The 12,560-nt window shown below is 40.3% G+C and overlaps 2 protein-coding genes across 2 annotated transcripts in view; one reads left to right on the top strand and one right to left on the bottom strand.

The window, feature by feature from the left end:
- The first annotated feature begins 9,045 nt into the window (after positions 1-9,045).
- On the top strand, positions 9,046-11,899 carry LOC114554243 (nuclear factor 7, ovary-like). The gene has a single exon (XM_028575947.1). It carries the CDS (start codon positions 9,312-9,314, stop codon positions 10,836-10,838), a length of 1,527 nt encoding a protein of 508 aa, XP_028431748.1. The 5' UTR covers positions 9,046-9,311; the 3' UTR covers positions 10,839-11,899.
- Positions 11,900-12,441: 542 nt separating this feature from the next.
- ccndbp1 (cyclin D-type binding-protein 1) overlaps positions 12,442-12,560 on the bottom strand; it is a 27,260-nt gene continuing 27,141 nt past the window's right edge. The window contains exon 11 of the mRNA XM_028577100.1: positions 12,442-12,560. This exon is cut by the window's right edge and continues 143 nt beyond it. The gene's annotated coding sequence lies outside the window, so the exon portion shown is untranslated.

Raw genomic sequence — 12,560 nt, 5'->3', positions numbered from 1 at the left:
GCTCACAACCGAACAAGCGATCGGCTGTTTTAACTCTTTGCAATTAACAGTCCCTCCAGAAAAACACGATTATGCAATCACATAATTCAATGCATCATCAGCCAAAGTCTGCATATTTATGCGGGGGGTGGGGGGGAGCATTTTTTCAAATAAGCCACACTTTTATATAAATTGCATGATTTCATAATCCCCACATTTTCGTCTCATAATATATCTTAACAGAAAGTTAAAAAATGTTTGCGTTTACCTCGCCCAAGAGCAGCTACTTTCCCCTGTTGCCATGGGAACGTTATGAAGTGACGTCAATACGCAACGTGAACATCATCGAAAAGCAGGATGTTTGGGGGGGGGCAATCACTGTTTTTTCTCTTTTTCATCAAACACCAGTTTTTGTAAGTTCCCGCAATTTCATCGCATAAAATTGCATAAATATCATATAGAGCATATTCCATCGCATTTTTTAAGAAAACGTGCCGCATAATCAAGGATTTTTGCCCCAAATTGCAAACTCCAAATTTTTCTGAATTAATGTTAAGCTTAGCCACCAACTTAGTTAGTTACGGTTTGCGTTAGTACAGCAAGCATTGGTATAGTGGAGATGATCGTGGAGTAGTCAGTATCTTGTTTAATTATTGCTTGAATCTATTGCTGAATTCGGGAATAGTTGATGATGATGATGATGATGATGATGAAGATGATGAGGATGATGAGGATGATGAGGATGATGATGGGGATTATAGAGTGTGGTCCAGACCTACTCTATCTGTAAAGTGTCTTGAGATAACTCTTGTTATGATTTGATACTATAAATAAAATTGAATTGAATTGAATTAAAGTGTCTTTTCTTCTCAACCCGTTTTCTTATATAACCAAATTATTAAGTGTGATCAGGTTCATTCTCATTTGACTAGGTCAGCTGATGATGGTCAGCTGACGATGGTCAAAAGAGAACAGTTATTTATCATGCCATCAATCATTGGAATAATTGCCCACTGAATATACTTAAAATGAATAGCAAAGTCCCTTGAAAGCACCATCTGAGAATTTTAAAATTGTGAGTAGGGAAAGGACACATTTACTGTATGAATGTAATAATGAACGTAATACTGTAATAACTTATTCTGAATCATTGCTGATGATGCTTTTAGATCATCATTGTTAAATTATTGGGTTTTTCTTCTCTTTGTTGGAAGATTAGCTCGTCCCACTTTGGTGACAGCGAATGGGGATCCTTTTAACAATAAACTAGTTTGGTTTCAGAACATTTACTACGTTTTTATAACTGTAAAACAGAACGGTCACATGATTAAGGTCACATGTTTAAACTGCCACCGTGCAGCAGTAAATATAGAACAGTAGTATGGGTCATTTTGGTAGTATTTGGAAATTGCCCTATAATGTTGTGTTGTGTGTGAGGATGTTCTGGGTTTGTAATACTTTGAGTAATACTCTGAGTAATACTGTGAGTGTCCAGTCTTCCTGCAGTTCCTGCTGCTGATGCTACCATTGGATCAGCTTCTCTCACATTTGGGATTCTGGCTGTTGTTCGTGTCTGCCTGATAAACACTGACTATCTTTGGAGACTCACAGAATGCCAAGAAATGCTCAGCCCTCCTCTTCTCAACAAACTGACAGGGAGGTGCCAACATGGGGTTTTCACAATCTGTTTTCTTCTCACACTACCGTGTTCAAAGTAAACTGTTTTCACAGGAACTCCAGAACTCAGCAGTAGGAGTAGGAGATGGAGATGAGCAGGAGATCAGTAGGAGATGGAGATGAGTAGGAGCTGGTGGAGCTGGTGTGGGGCCGAGCAGACTCAGGGAGAGGTGGATCATGGCTGCCACCCAGTGGCTTCACCACAGCATCACTACGGGTTCAGCCATCTTTGGGTATACTGTAAAAGCTGTAAAGTCTTTACAAGTACTTCACATCTCTCTCTCTCTCTCACAGGCACACACAGAGACACACACACACACACACACACACACACACACACACACACACACACACACACACACACACACACACACAGACACACAGACACACACACACACACATATATATATACATACACAGACACACACACACACATATATATATATATATATATATACACACACATACACATACACATACACACACATACAGACACACACACACATACAAGCAAACACACATATATATATACACACACACACACACACACACACACACACACACACACACACACACACATATATATATATATATATATATATATACACACACACACACACACACACACAGACAAACACACACACATATATATATATATATATATACACACACAGACAGACACACACACACACACACACACACACACACACACACAGACAAACACTACTACACATACTACACATATACGTACATAACCTCAGACATCTTACCTGGACATATTGGTATCTTTGATCTTTTACCTGTTTCTCTCAAACAGTACAGTGTATAATTGTTTCATTCTTATTTGGTGTTTATATACAAAAAAAGGCTTTCTGATCTTTCTCTGTATAAATACATATATGTTCATTAACTAGTCTAAAATAAGACACCTGCTTAGGCTTTCAGCTAAAATCCCAATCAGCAGTGTTTGATAGGCACCAGACTGAGATCTATTCTGTGTTGAATGTGTGGTTAACAGTGTTGACAGCAGTGTGTTAGCATCTGAACAAAGTGCTGTAAATCTACAGTGTTGTGCACATTGTGGTTAAAGTCCTGGGATAAGTTTGGAGAGTTTAGAAAACTGTGTTCAAGCGATGAGAAACCAACTAGAGTTTGGTCCACATGAACTGCTGCTGTGCAGACTGGAGTTAGAGTTTTGCACATGTGACTCCAGTTGTTCCCCACTGTCGTTTAGCAATCGAAAAAACTGTAAGGTGGATGCATCATCAAATTGCTAAATCTGAATGAATTTTTATGACCTTTAAGTGGTTTTATGAGTTTAGTTAAAACCCAGAGCAGAATGTCTATATGTTTGTCTGAGTTTGTTGTGTTATCACAGTATCTTACAGCCTTTTTACAAATTATACAGCTTGCTCTTGTTTCATTTTCAGCCTGAAAATCTATTCACACAGCTCTCCTCTTCTAGCCTGACGAGCCAGCCCCACATCCAGATGTTGGGTCTGGGTCTGACCCACATCCAGGTGTTGGGTCTGGGAACTCCCCATTGGTCAGGGCTCAATCCGAGGGGCGGGATAAACGGTTGTCTTTCAGATTCCCTCTGCTCCAATAGGATAGCACTCCAACCAATCAGAGCAACGCTAGCTGGTAGATTAAACTTTAAACTTCCAACACATAAACAAATAAATTAATGGTTTATAAAAAAATTAATTAATGGTTTGTCTCCCACCAATAAGATGTTTAAAATGGTTATCTGGTGCAAAGATAAATAAAATAATATATATTTGGAAATTAAATATCACAGGCACCGCACTTTTTCCACACAGAACCTGCCTGTTTTGGGAAGATGAATTTAATGAACCAATTTTGTGGAAAGATTACTTTAAAACAATCTATAGAACTACAATTGATTCATATTCCAGAATATTTCAACTTAAAATCTTTTATAAAATTATTGCAACAAAAAAGTCTCTGGTTAAATGGCAGATAGAAAAAGACCCTTGTTGCAGGTTCTGTGGGGATGAGGAGGAAGATCTGATGCACTTGTTTTATTTTTGTTAAACTTTGGGCCAATATACAGATATGGTTAAAGTCTATGGATATTGTTTTGCGAATCACACCTCAGAATATTTTGTTATGTGTATATGATGGTAAATGCAAACACTTTTTGAATATGATTATTTTGATGGGTAAAATGTTTATTTTTAAAGCTAAAACTATATCAAATTTATGTATAAAACACTTTAAGAATAGAGTTTATCATCAGCATATGCTGGAAACAATTATAGCAACAAATAACAATTGAATAATTGAGAATGAAAAGAAATGGAATGTTTGTTTACTTGAATTAGAGGATTGATTTATGTTGATTTTACTTGAATTTTATTTATTGTTGGTTGTGGTGATGATTGTGGTATGAATGCATGGGGGAGTGGTAGGGCTGGGTGGGGGGTTTGAAGTTTGTTTTTGTCTTTGTAATTCTTAATTTGTTCTACGTATTAGATTCTAAATAAAAGAAAGAAAAAAAATAAATAAATCCCAACACACTACTCCTCTTCCTCTCTGCCATTCTTCTTCTCCATCTCTGTCCTGCTTGAATGATGAAACCACAGCGGTGAACACTGCTGGAGAGAAACTGAAGTAACTATCTCATTACACTGGTATTGATCAATATCAATATCAATACCAACGTTGGTATCGATATTTGGATCGATCCAAGGGACGACAGCTGTGAAGCACAATCTCATCAGTTAGTCATGTCTGAGATTGATGTTTGGCTCCTTGATGTAAATGCTATCTGCTTCAGCCCCAAATGTTTTATTGACAGCCCGAATCTATTAGGATAACCTAATTAAATGTAACATAGTTGAGTGAATGTTCTTTTGAGGATCCTTGATTTTAAATTAGTAATCAAATGTAGCAGATTTGTCAGCTTAACAGTCACTCTGCTCCATCATTGTAACAAAAATAGGTTTGAAGATTAGTAATGCTGCTTAAAATGAGTAAGATTAGACGTGAACATAGAACATGCTTGCCTCTTTTAGGTGGCAGGAGTGAGAACTAGTCATCCTCAACATTTGCTGTATTATTCATATTATTCAGAATGAAAGTTGGAGAGCGATTAGATAGAAAACAGGATGTAGGCTCTACAGGACAATTTCTTTCCATGGCAACTATCACATTTTCCTAAATAATGTACACACACGGTTTAGGCATTCTTTTTATCTCAAATGGTTTGGAAAATATAGTGCATTATAGCTGCCATTATTGGGGGAGGGACCCTCTAGGTTTAGGCTGAGCCCTGAATGTTTCCAACTTCTGGCTCCACTCATATGATTAATATCAATCCAGGAGTCTGGGTGGCAGTTTGGATTCAGGACTAAACATTGAAAAACATTTCCAAAGTCTTGCTTAGAATAGAATAGATTAGAAGGCCTTATATTGTCAATATACACATTTACAATCAGATTAAAAGCAACTCCTTTTCCAGAGCCAACATGTATGTAGAAAAAATATAACATGGAATAAAATAAATAGTGAAAAAAGGGGGGGGGGTGCACAGTTGAGACACTATAAACGTATATACATATATAAATATATGCATATATACATATTTATTGCAATTCTCAGTGTTCTTGATAATAAATAGTTTCTGCATTTTAGGGTCTATGCTTATTTGCTTGTTGTTTTTGCAGAGTAGTGGATTATGTGTTCAACAGCCTACAGTAAATCCACAGATCCATCGCTTTAGTTACCCTCCATCCTAGTTTGAATTAACCCTGACAACTCCTCATCCTCATCCTAGGAAAGCATGGAAAGTGTAATGTGTGCTGCTATCAAACTGGCCACCAGCTGACCTCCATTAAGGACCTGCCCAACACTGGAGCAGCAGAGCCCATCACTGCTGACCCTGCACCCACAGATAAACAGCCCTCTTCCATTAAAGTGGCCCCGCAGCACTGCCTGTCCAAATCTGTCACCCATAACTGGCTGGTTTAGATTCAGATTTTAACTCAGATTAAACACGTTTTGTGGAAATAGCTGGGAGCTACACATTAATGAGAACATTACAGTTGTTAGTGTAGCCCTAAGGCTGTTTAAGATCAATTTAAAAAGAAATTGTGGAGCAATAATCCTGTTTCTGCATGAGCAACTGTTCATACTCCTTAGCAATTTATAACAAAATTATACAAGGAAAGTTTGTAGGCCTTTGTTTATTTAGCGGAGTGTGTAGAAGTGTGAAACCAGCCGAAGATAAACCAAAGGTAGGTAGATTGTTTAAGGACAACGGCAGCATTATCATTATGACACAACTAACTAACTAACTAACTAACTAATAACTAACTAATTCACTTGGGTTGGGATCTGAAAAGGAATCAGTGTCTTAAAGGACAATTCCAGCGCAAAATGACCCTAGGGGTTAATAACATGTGTGTACAGCGTCAACCGTTCTCCGGGACATGTTGTCATGGTAATCTAATGTGTCTCTAGCTTTAAACAAGCTACAGCTAACCGGTGGTTAGCTGCTAACGCTAGCTTTCGGGGCAGAGGGTAAATCTCTATTTCTACTTCACCAACAAGGCTCAACATATCACCACACTTCCATGGTAGCACAATGAGGGTCCCTACATGTTGACCCAAGCATGGAGAACTCTGTAAGTGTACAGACAGTTTATTACAAAGATAGATTATAAAGTAGAGTTAGACAGTAGAGTTCATGTTTACAAGCGGGCGCCATCTTAGATAACAGTCATGACCAGTCGAACCACGAACGCTGCGTTTGAGCTATGTTACTGGTTGCTGGTTGCATGTCATTGGTGGTTCAACTGGTTATGACTGTTATCTAAGATGGCGCCCGCATGTAAACATGAACACTTGGCTTGGTCAGATATTCTACTAGCTAGGCCTTTTACTTGAAGTGTGGTTAATGTTTCAAAATTCATCCATTACTTTTAGCAAAATCATTTCAACTGTTAGCTAACTCAGTAGGCCACTTTTAGCTGTTTATTTCTACCTTTTGATTACTTTGCTATATGTTTAAACATGTGTTGAGATGTTTTAGCTGACATATTGTTTTAAATCAATCATAATTCAATTGTTAATTTGATTAGTTAAGCTGCTCCACAATCTTTCCAAGTACCCCCTGGCTACAGCAGAGATAGCCCTTGCTGGGGAATCACTACAGGTGTTGTGTCAAACATTAGGCTCGTTGGAGATGAGCTGCTCCTCGCCTGTAAAGTAGACGAGAGCAGGCGGCAGCAGCGGGGGGGCGGGGACAAAAGTCAGATCTCAAGTCGGACAGTTTTCCAGCTGATTCCAGCAGCATTCAGGCTAAACAGGAAGTGACACAAACACTGTGGTCCGATTCTGATTTAATAAGATGTTATCAGACCCATATATCAGCTCCCACAGTCTCCAGTTGATTTTATTATGACAGAGTAGCTGTCAGAATGCTCTACATGTGATCTGTTGCTGATTTTAATTAACAACAGACTGTAGATGATCTGTAATCTGAACAGATTTAGTTTCTCTGACTTCTAACCAATCAGCTGTTAGATCAGCTGAGAGGCCGGCGTTTCCCAGCATGCACTGGGTCCGCCTGGCTCTTGCAAGGGGGTAAGCTTCGCTTCAGAATGCGAACCTCCGATGGCGCCATTTTGTTGCTACAAAGCGATCACCTCTTGTTAGCATTACACTGACCGACATTTCTTTTTTACGTCACTTGACAGAGAATAACTTTACATCTGAAGCATTTAAAGACTCTATTTGTCCGTTGTTTATTTCTAAAGAAACACGACAATGTATAAAAGGCTCCATTACCTTGTAGCTCACGTTATGGCTCCGTAGCAGACGCTTTTATAACAATAGGCTAACGATTGGGTCATAACCACGAGACTTACTGTCACACAGTAGAGGAATTACCGTATAGTACAGGAGAAGCTCACAGGCAGTTTGGACTTCCATTATCTGTTTAGGTTTAATTACTAATGTTAACTAGCATGTTAGTGATCAGTAATTACTAATGTTAACTAGTATGTTAGTGATCAGTAATTACTAATTACTAATGTTAACTAGCATGTTAGTGATCAGTAATTACTAATGTTAACTAGCATGTTAGTGATCAGTAATTACTAATGTTAACTAGTATGTTAGTGAGTAATTACTAATGTTAACTAGCATGTTAGTGATCAGTAATTACTAATGTTAACTAGTATGTTAGTGATCAGTAATTACTCATGTTAACTAGCATGTTAGTGATCAGTAATTACTAATGTTAACTAGCATGTTAGTGATCAGTAATTACTAATGTTAACTATCATGTTAGTGATCAGTAATTACTAATGTTAACTATCATGTTAGTGATCAGTAATTAGCCTGTGTCTATGTTATCTCCTTACATATACCTACACTCTCCGTCTCTGTGAGATTGGGAATGATTGAGATTTCTCTCTCACAGCTACCAGAAGACTTCACACTTTCAGACAGGTTGCTCACGTCACATCTACGTTGTCTCTGTCAGTTGGAGGCTGCTCAGTAAAGGAAGAGATCACCGGGAAAGAGCTTCTAATATCCTCCACTGGTCTCCGTCCAGAGACTCGGGGTCTATTGGTCCATTATATATAATGTCTATGGGCTCTTGCAGTCGGTGAAAAGCAACTGCGCTGCCTGCGTCTCAGAACTGCGGCCGCCTTGGTCTCGAGGTTATTGTTGACCACGTGTGCGTGACGTCAGAGCAAGTCGGGATCAAGTCGGACACAAATCTACCCAGCATGCATTGGGCGCCGATCGCCGGTGATCGATTCTGCGCAGATCTGGCTCATCTCGAACGAGCCTACTGTTTCCCTGTAGATCTTTCCTGCTACTTGCAATCTAATTGGAAACGAACAGCCAATCAGAATTGAGCTTTAGATTCTGCGTTTGGTTGGTTTTGTGGCACACTTGTAACGCTGTGAAAATCTGAGTGAGCGTGTCTAGAGTGGAGCGCGCAGAGAGAAGAGATTACATTGAAAAGGTATCAAGAGATATTATGTTGAAGCTGGATCTTCTAACACAGAAGAGGTCATATTTGAAACATTATTTCATAATGTTTCTTTTTTGGAAATCAAAATATGGTCACCCTACTCAAGCTAAACAAAATTCTGCAAGTGTAAATTTCTGTTCAAAATGCAATGTAATGTGCTTGCAAAATATAGTTCTCTGTGCTCAAAATATACAATTACTCGCTCAGGAATGTGACACATATATAACGCCTACATCTGCTTTATTTATTAGGTTTCTCCTGTTGTGACTTCTCATGCAGGAATGAAAGGTTAGGGTCTGATTGGCTTACCCTGGTATTCTTACCCTAACTCTAACCAATCGAACCAACAAAAGGCAACGAGTACTAGCCAATCAGAGGCCGAGTAGGGCGGGTCATGCCTTCGCCATCCTAGGAAACGCTAATGTTCATACAGGAAACCAACATAGTTTACACCGGGGAGCCTACAGACGATAAGTTTCACTTTCGGACTAAAGTTCGGATTTCTGCTGAAAGAGGACAGCTCCATGACACAATATTACAAAAAGTGGAATATTAACACGGCTGGGGGCTGCTGATTGGATGCACGTTTGAGGACAAAACGGCGGCTTTTCTTCCTGTTTGATTGTCGTGTGAGCCCATGGCGTCCATATCAGAGGAGGACCTGTCCTGTCCGGTCTGCCAGGACATCTTTAAAGAGCCTGTGGTGCTCTCATGCAGCCACAGCTTCTGTAGAGGCTGTCTGCAGAGCTGGTGGACAGGGAAACGGATCCGGGAGTGTCCAGTGTGTAAGAGGAGGTCCTCCAGGAGTGATCCACCTCGTAACCTGGCCTTGAAGAACCTGTGTGAGTCTTTCTTACTGGACCGAGACCAGAGACCTTCAGGGGCTCTCTGCAGTCTGCACTCGGAGAAACTCAAGCTCTTCTGTCTGGACCATCAGCAGCCCGTGTGTCTGGTCTGCAGAGACTCGAGGAGACACGCCTTACACAGATTCAGACCCATCGATGAAGCTGCACAGGACCACCGAGAGGAGCTCCAGGAGGCCCTGAAGCCCTTACAGGAGACACTGAAGCTCTGCCAACAAGTTAAAGTGAAGTTTGATCAAACAGCAGAACACCTGAAGGTCCAGGCCCGACGCACAGAGACCCAGATTAAGGATCAGTTTAAGAAGCTTCACCAGTTTCTAGAAGAGGAAGAGGAGGCCAGGATGGCTGCACTGAGGGAGGAAGAGGAGCAGAAGAGTCAGAGGATGAAGGAGAAGATGGAGGCTCTGAGCAGAGAGATAGCAGCTCTTTCAGACACAATCAGAGCCACAGAGGAGCAGCTGAGAGCTGAAGACGTCTCATTCCTGATCAACTACAAGGCTGCAGTGGGACGAGTCCAGCAGAGCCCCCTGCTGGAGGATCCACAGCTGCTCTCAGGAGCTCTGATAGACGAGGCCAAACACCTGGGCAACCTGAGCTTCAACATCTGGGACAAGATGGAGGACCTGGTCTCCTACTCTCCAGTTATTCTGGACCCAAACACTGCTCATCCAGACCTGGTCCTGTCTGAAGATCTGACCAGTGTGAGACGAGGAGTGAGACAGCAGCTTCCTGGTAACCCCGAGAGGTTTGATTATTGGTGCTCCGCGCTGGGCTCCGAGGGCTTTGACTCGGGGACCCACAGCTGGGACGTCGAGGTCGGAGACAGCAGGCTGTGGTTCCTCGGCGTGGCGAAGAAGTCCGCCCAGAGGAAAGGGAGGACCTGGTCTGGCATGTGGAGAATAGGATTCTCAAACGGTAAATACAAAGCCTTCTCTCCGAGAGCCCAGCCGATGGTCCTCCGAGCGAGGCAGCTCCGGAGGATCCGGGTCAGACTGGACTGGACCAGAGGAACTCTGTCGTTCTCAGACCTCGATACCGGCTCACACGTCTACACATACACCCCCTCTCTCACCGAGAGGCTGTTCCCCTACTTCAGCAACAGCAGCGAGGCCCCCATGAAGATCTTACCACAGGGGGACGAGGAAGAGGATGAAGATGAAGAGGAGGAGGAGAATGATGATGAGGAAGAAGATGAAGATGATGAGGAGGAGGATGAAGATGATGATGAGGAGGAGGATGAAGATGATGAGAACGACTACTACAACTACAATGAATATGATTATTCTGATAATGATGATTAGGCAGCTTTGCAGTTTTGTAGTGGTGTTTGAATTCTCCACGGTTAATTTCATTCACTATATAGTCCAGTATAGTAGTATCCAACACGCAACATAAACAATATATACAACATATAAAATATACAAGATGTAACTTTCCTATTTAACAACCACTAGAAAGGGAACAGGGAGGGAATGAGGGAACAGATTCAAACATAGCTCATGTCTTATTTCTATTTTATTTCACCTTTTTCTTCTGTTTTTAAAGAGGTTTTCCTCTGTCACACACAAGGAGCAGAGAGACATTGATGTTTAAGATTGTGGGCCGACTGTATTCTGGATTATTTAAACAGTTCTTGGTATCGGTACTGAAATGCTGTGTAACGGTTTAAGATCCTATAGTTTCAGTAGGGCTGGCTACCAAACTTCTCCTTTTAGGCACACACTGAATTGCCTCCTTTATTGTTGTGTATCAAACAATGCCTCGTCATTCAATACCAGAGTTTATTACCTAAAATCACATCAGCGAGCCAATCAGCACGCAGCATGCTTCTACCACGATGTAACAATGCTTGTGATTGGCTGTGTAAGTTTACACATCATAGAGTATGAACTCCACGTTACACACAGAGATGGGCTCGTGTGTGTGTGTGTGTGTGTGTGTGTGTGTGTGTGTGTGTGTGTGTGTGTGTGTGTGTGTGTGTGTGAGGCCTGACCACGGTATGTTTTACACAGGTGGAAAGGAGCTGAAAAACAAACATTTGTAACGTATAGATTGTATAAAATTGGTATCAAAAGAAGTTCAACAACCGTTATCGATGTCACGGTATCGGAAAAAGAAAAAGTACCGATACCCAGCCCTGTTTCAGTCATTTTCTCATTGATGTAAGAATACACATGTTGCAGTTGGAGTAACCTTTCTATTATATATATATTATATAGTCATACTGTCAGTGTATTCTCATTATATTTACAGGCAGTGTGACTATTCTGTAACCGATGATGAATGTTCGCCTTTTAATCTCTAACCTGCTGTGAATGATTTTACTTTATCTGTGAAACAATAAAGAATCAGTTCAGTTCAACTTTGTTGTCATGTGCATATTAGTACGCAGTACCACAGCAATGAAATCCAAACGAATCGAGTGTAGGACATATGTACTGTAGTAGAGGATTTTAATATGATGTAAAAATACATTAAAAGTAACTTAGTCTGTTTATATCATATATATACAGGTTATATATAGACTTATTCTAGTTTAGGTACCTCTTTTATTTCTGTTACTTTTCTACTTAGCTGTCTTTATTTCTGTTTTACTGCTGCAACAACTGAATTTCCCTTCTGGGGATCATTAAATGTATTTTATATTTATATATATTAGATATTGATATTTATATATATCTATATATATATATAGAGAGAGAGAGATGTAAACAGACTATGTAGCTAATGTAAAAGTATTTCATTTTAGGCATTTCAGGCCTTTATTAGACAAGATGGCTGAAGAGAGGAAAAGGGAATAGAGAGAGGGAATTACATGCAGAAACCTCTCTCTCATATATTTATTACTTCTCATTACGTACATATACATGGCAAAACAACAGATAAACAACAAGACTATTGACAAAGATTTCATGTAAGGACACAAGTCCTTCCTTTTATTTATTGATATGTTAAGTGCCCTTAGAAATTCACCTCTTATATGTACACACACACACACACACACACACACACACACACACACA

This window comes from Perca flavescens, chromosome 4 (assembly GCF_004354835.1).
Source record: "Perca flavescens isolate YP-PL-M2 chromosome 4, PFLA_1.0, whole genome shotgun sequence".
Classification (NCBI taxonomy): domain Eukaryota; kingdom Metazoa; phylum Chordata; class Actinopteri; order Perciformes; family Percidae; genus Perca; species Perca flavescens.
This window is presented reverse-complemented; position numbering and strand designations above follow the sequence as displayed.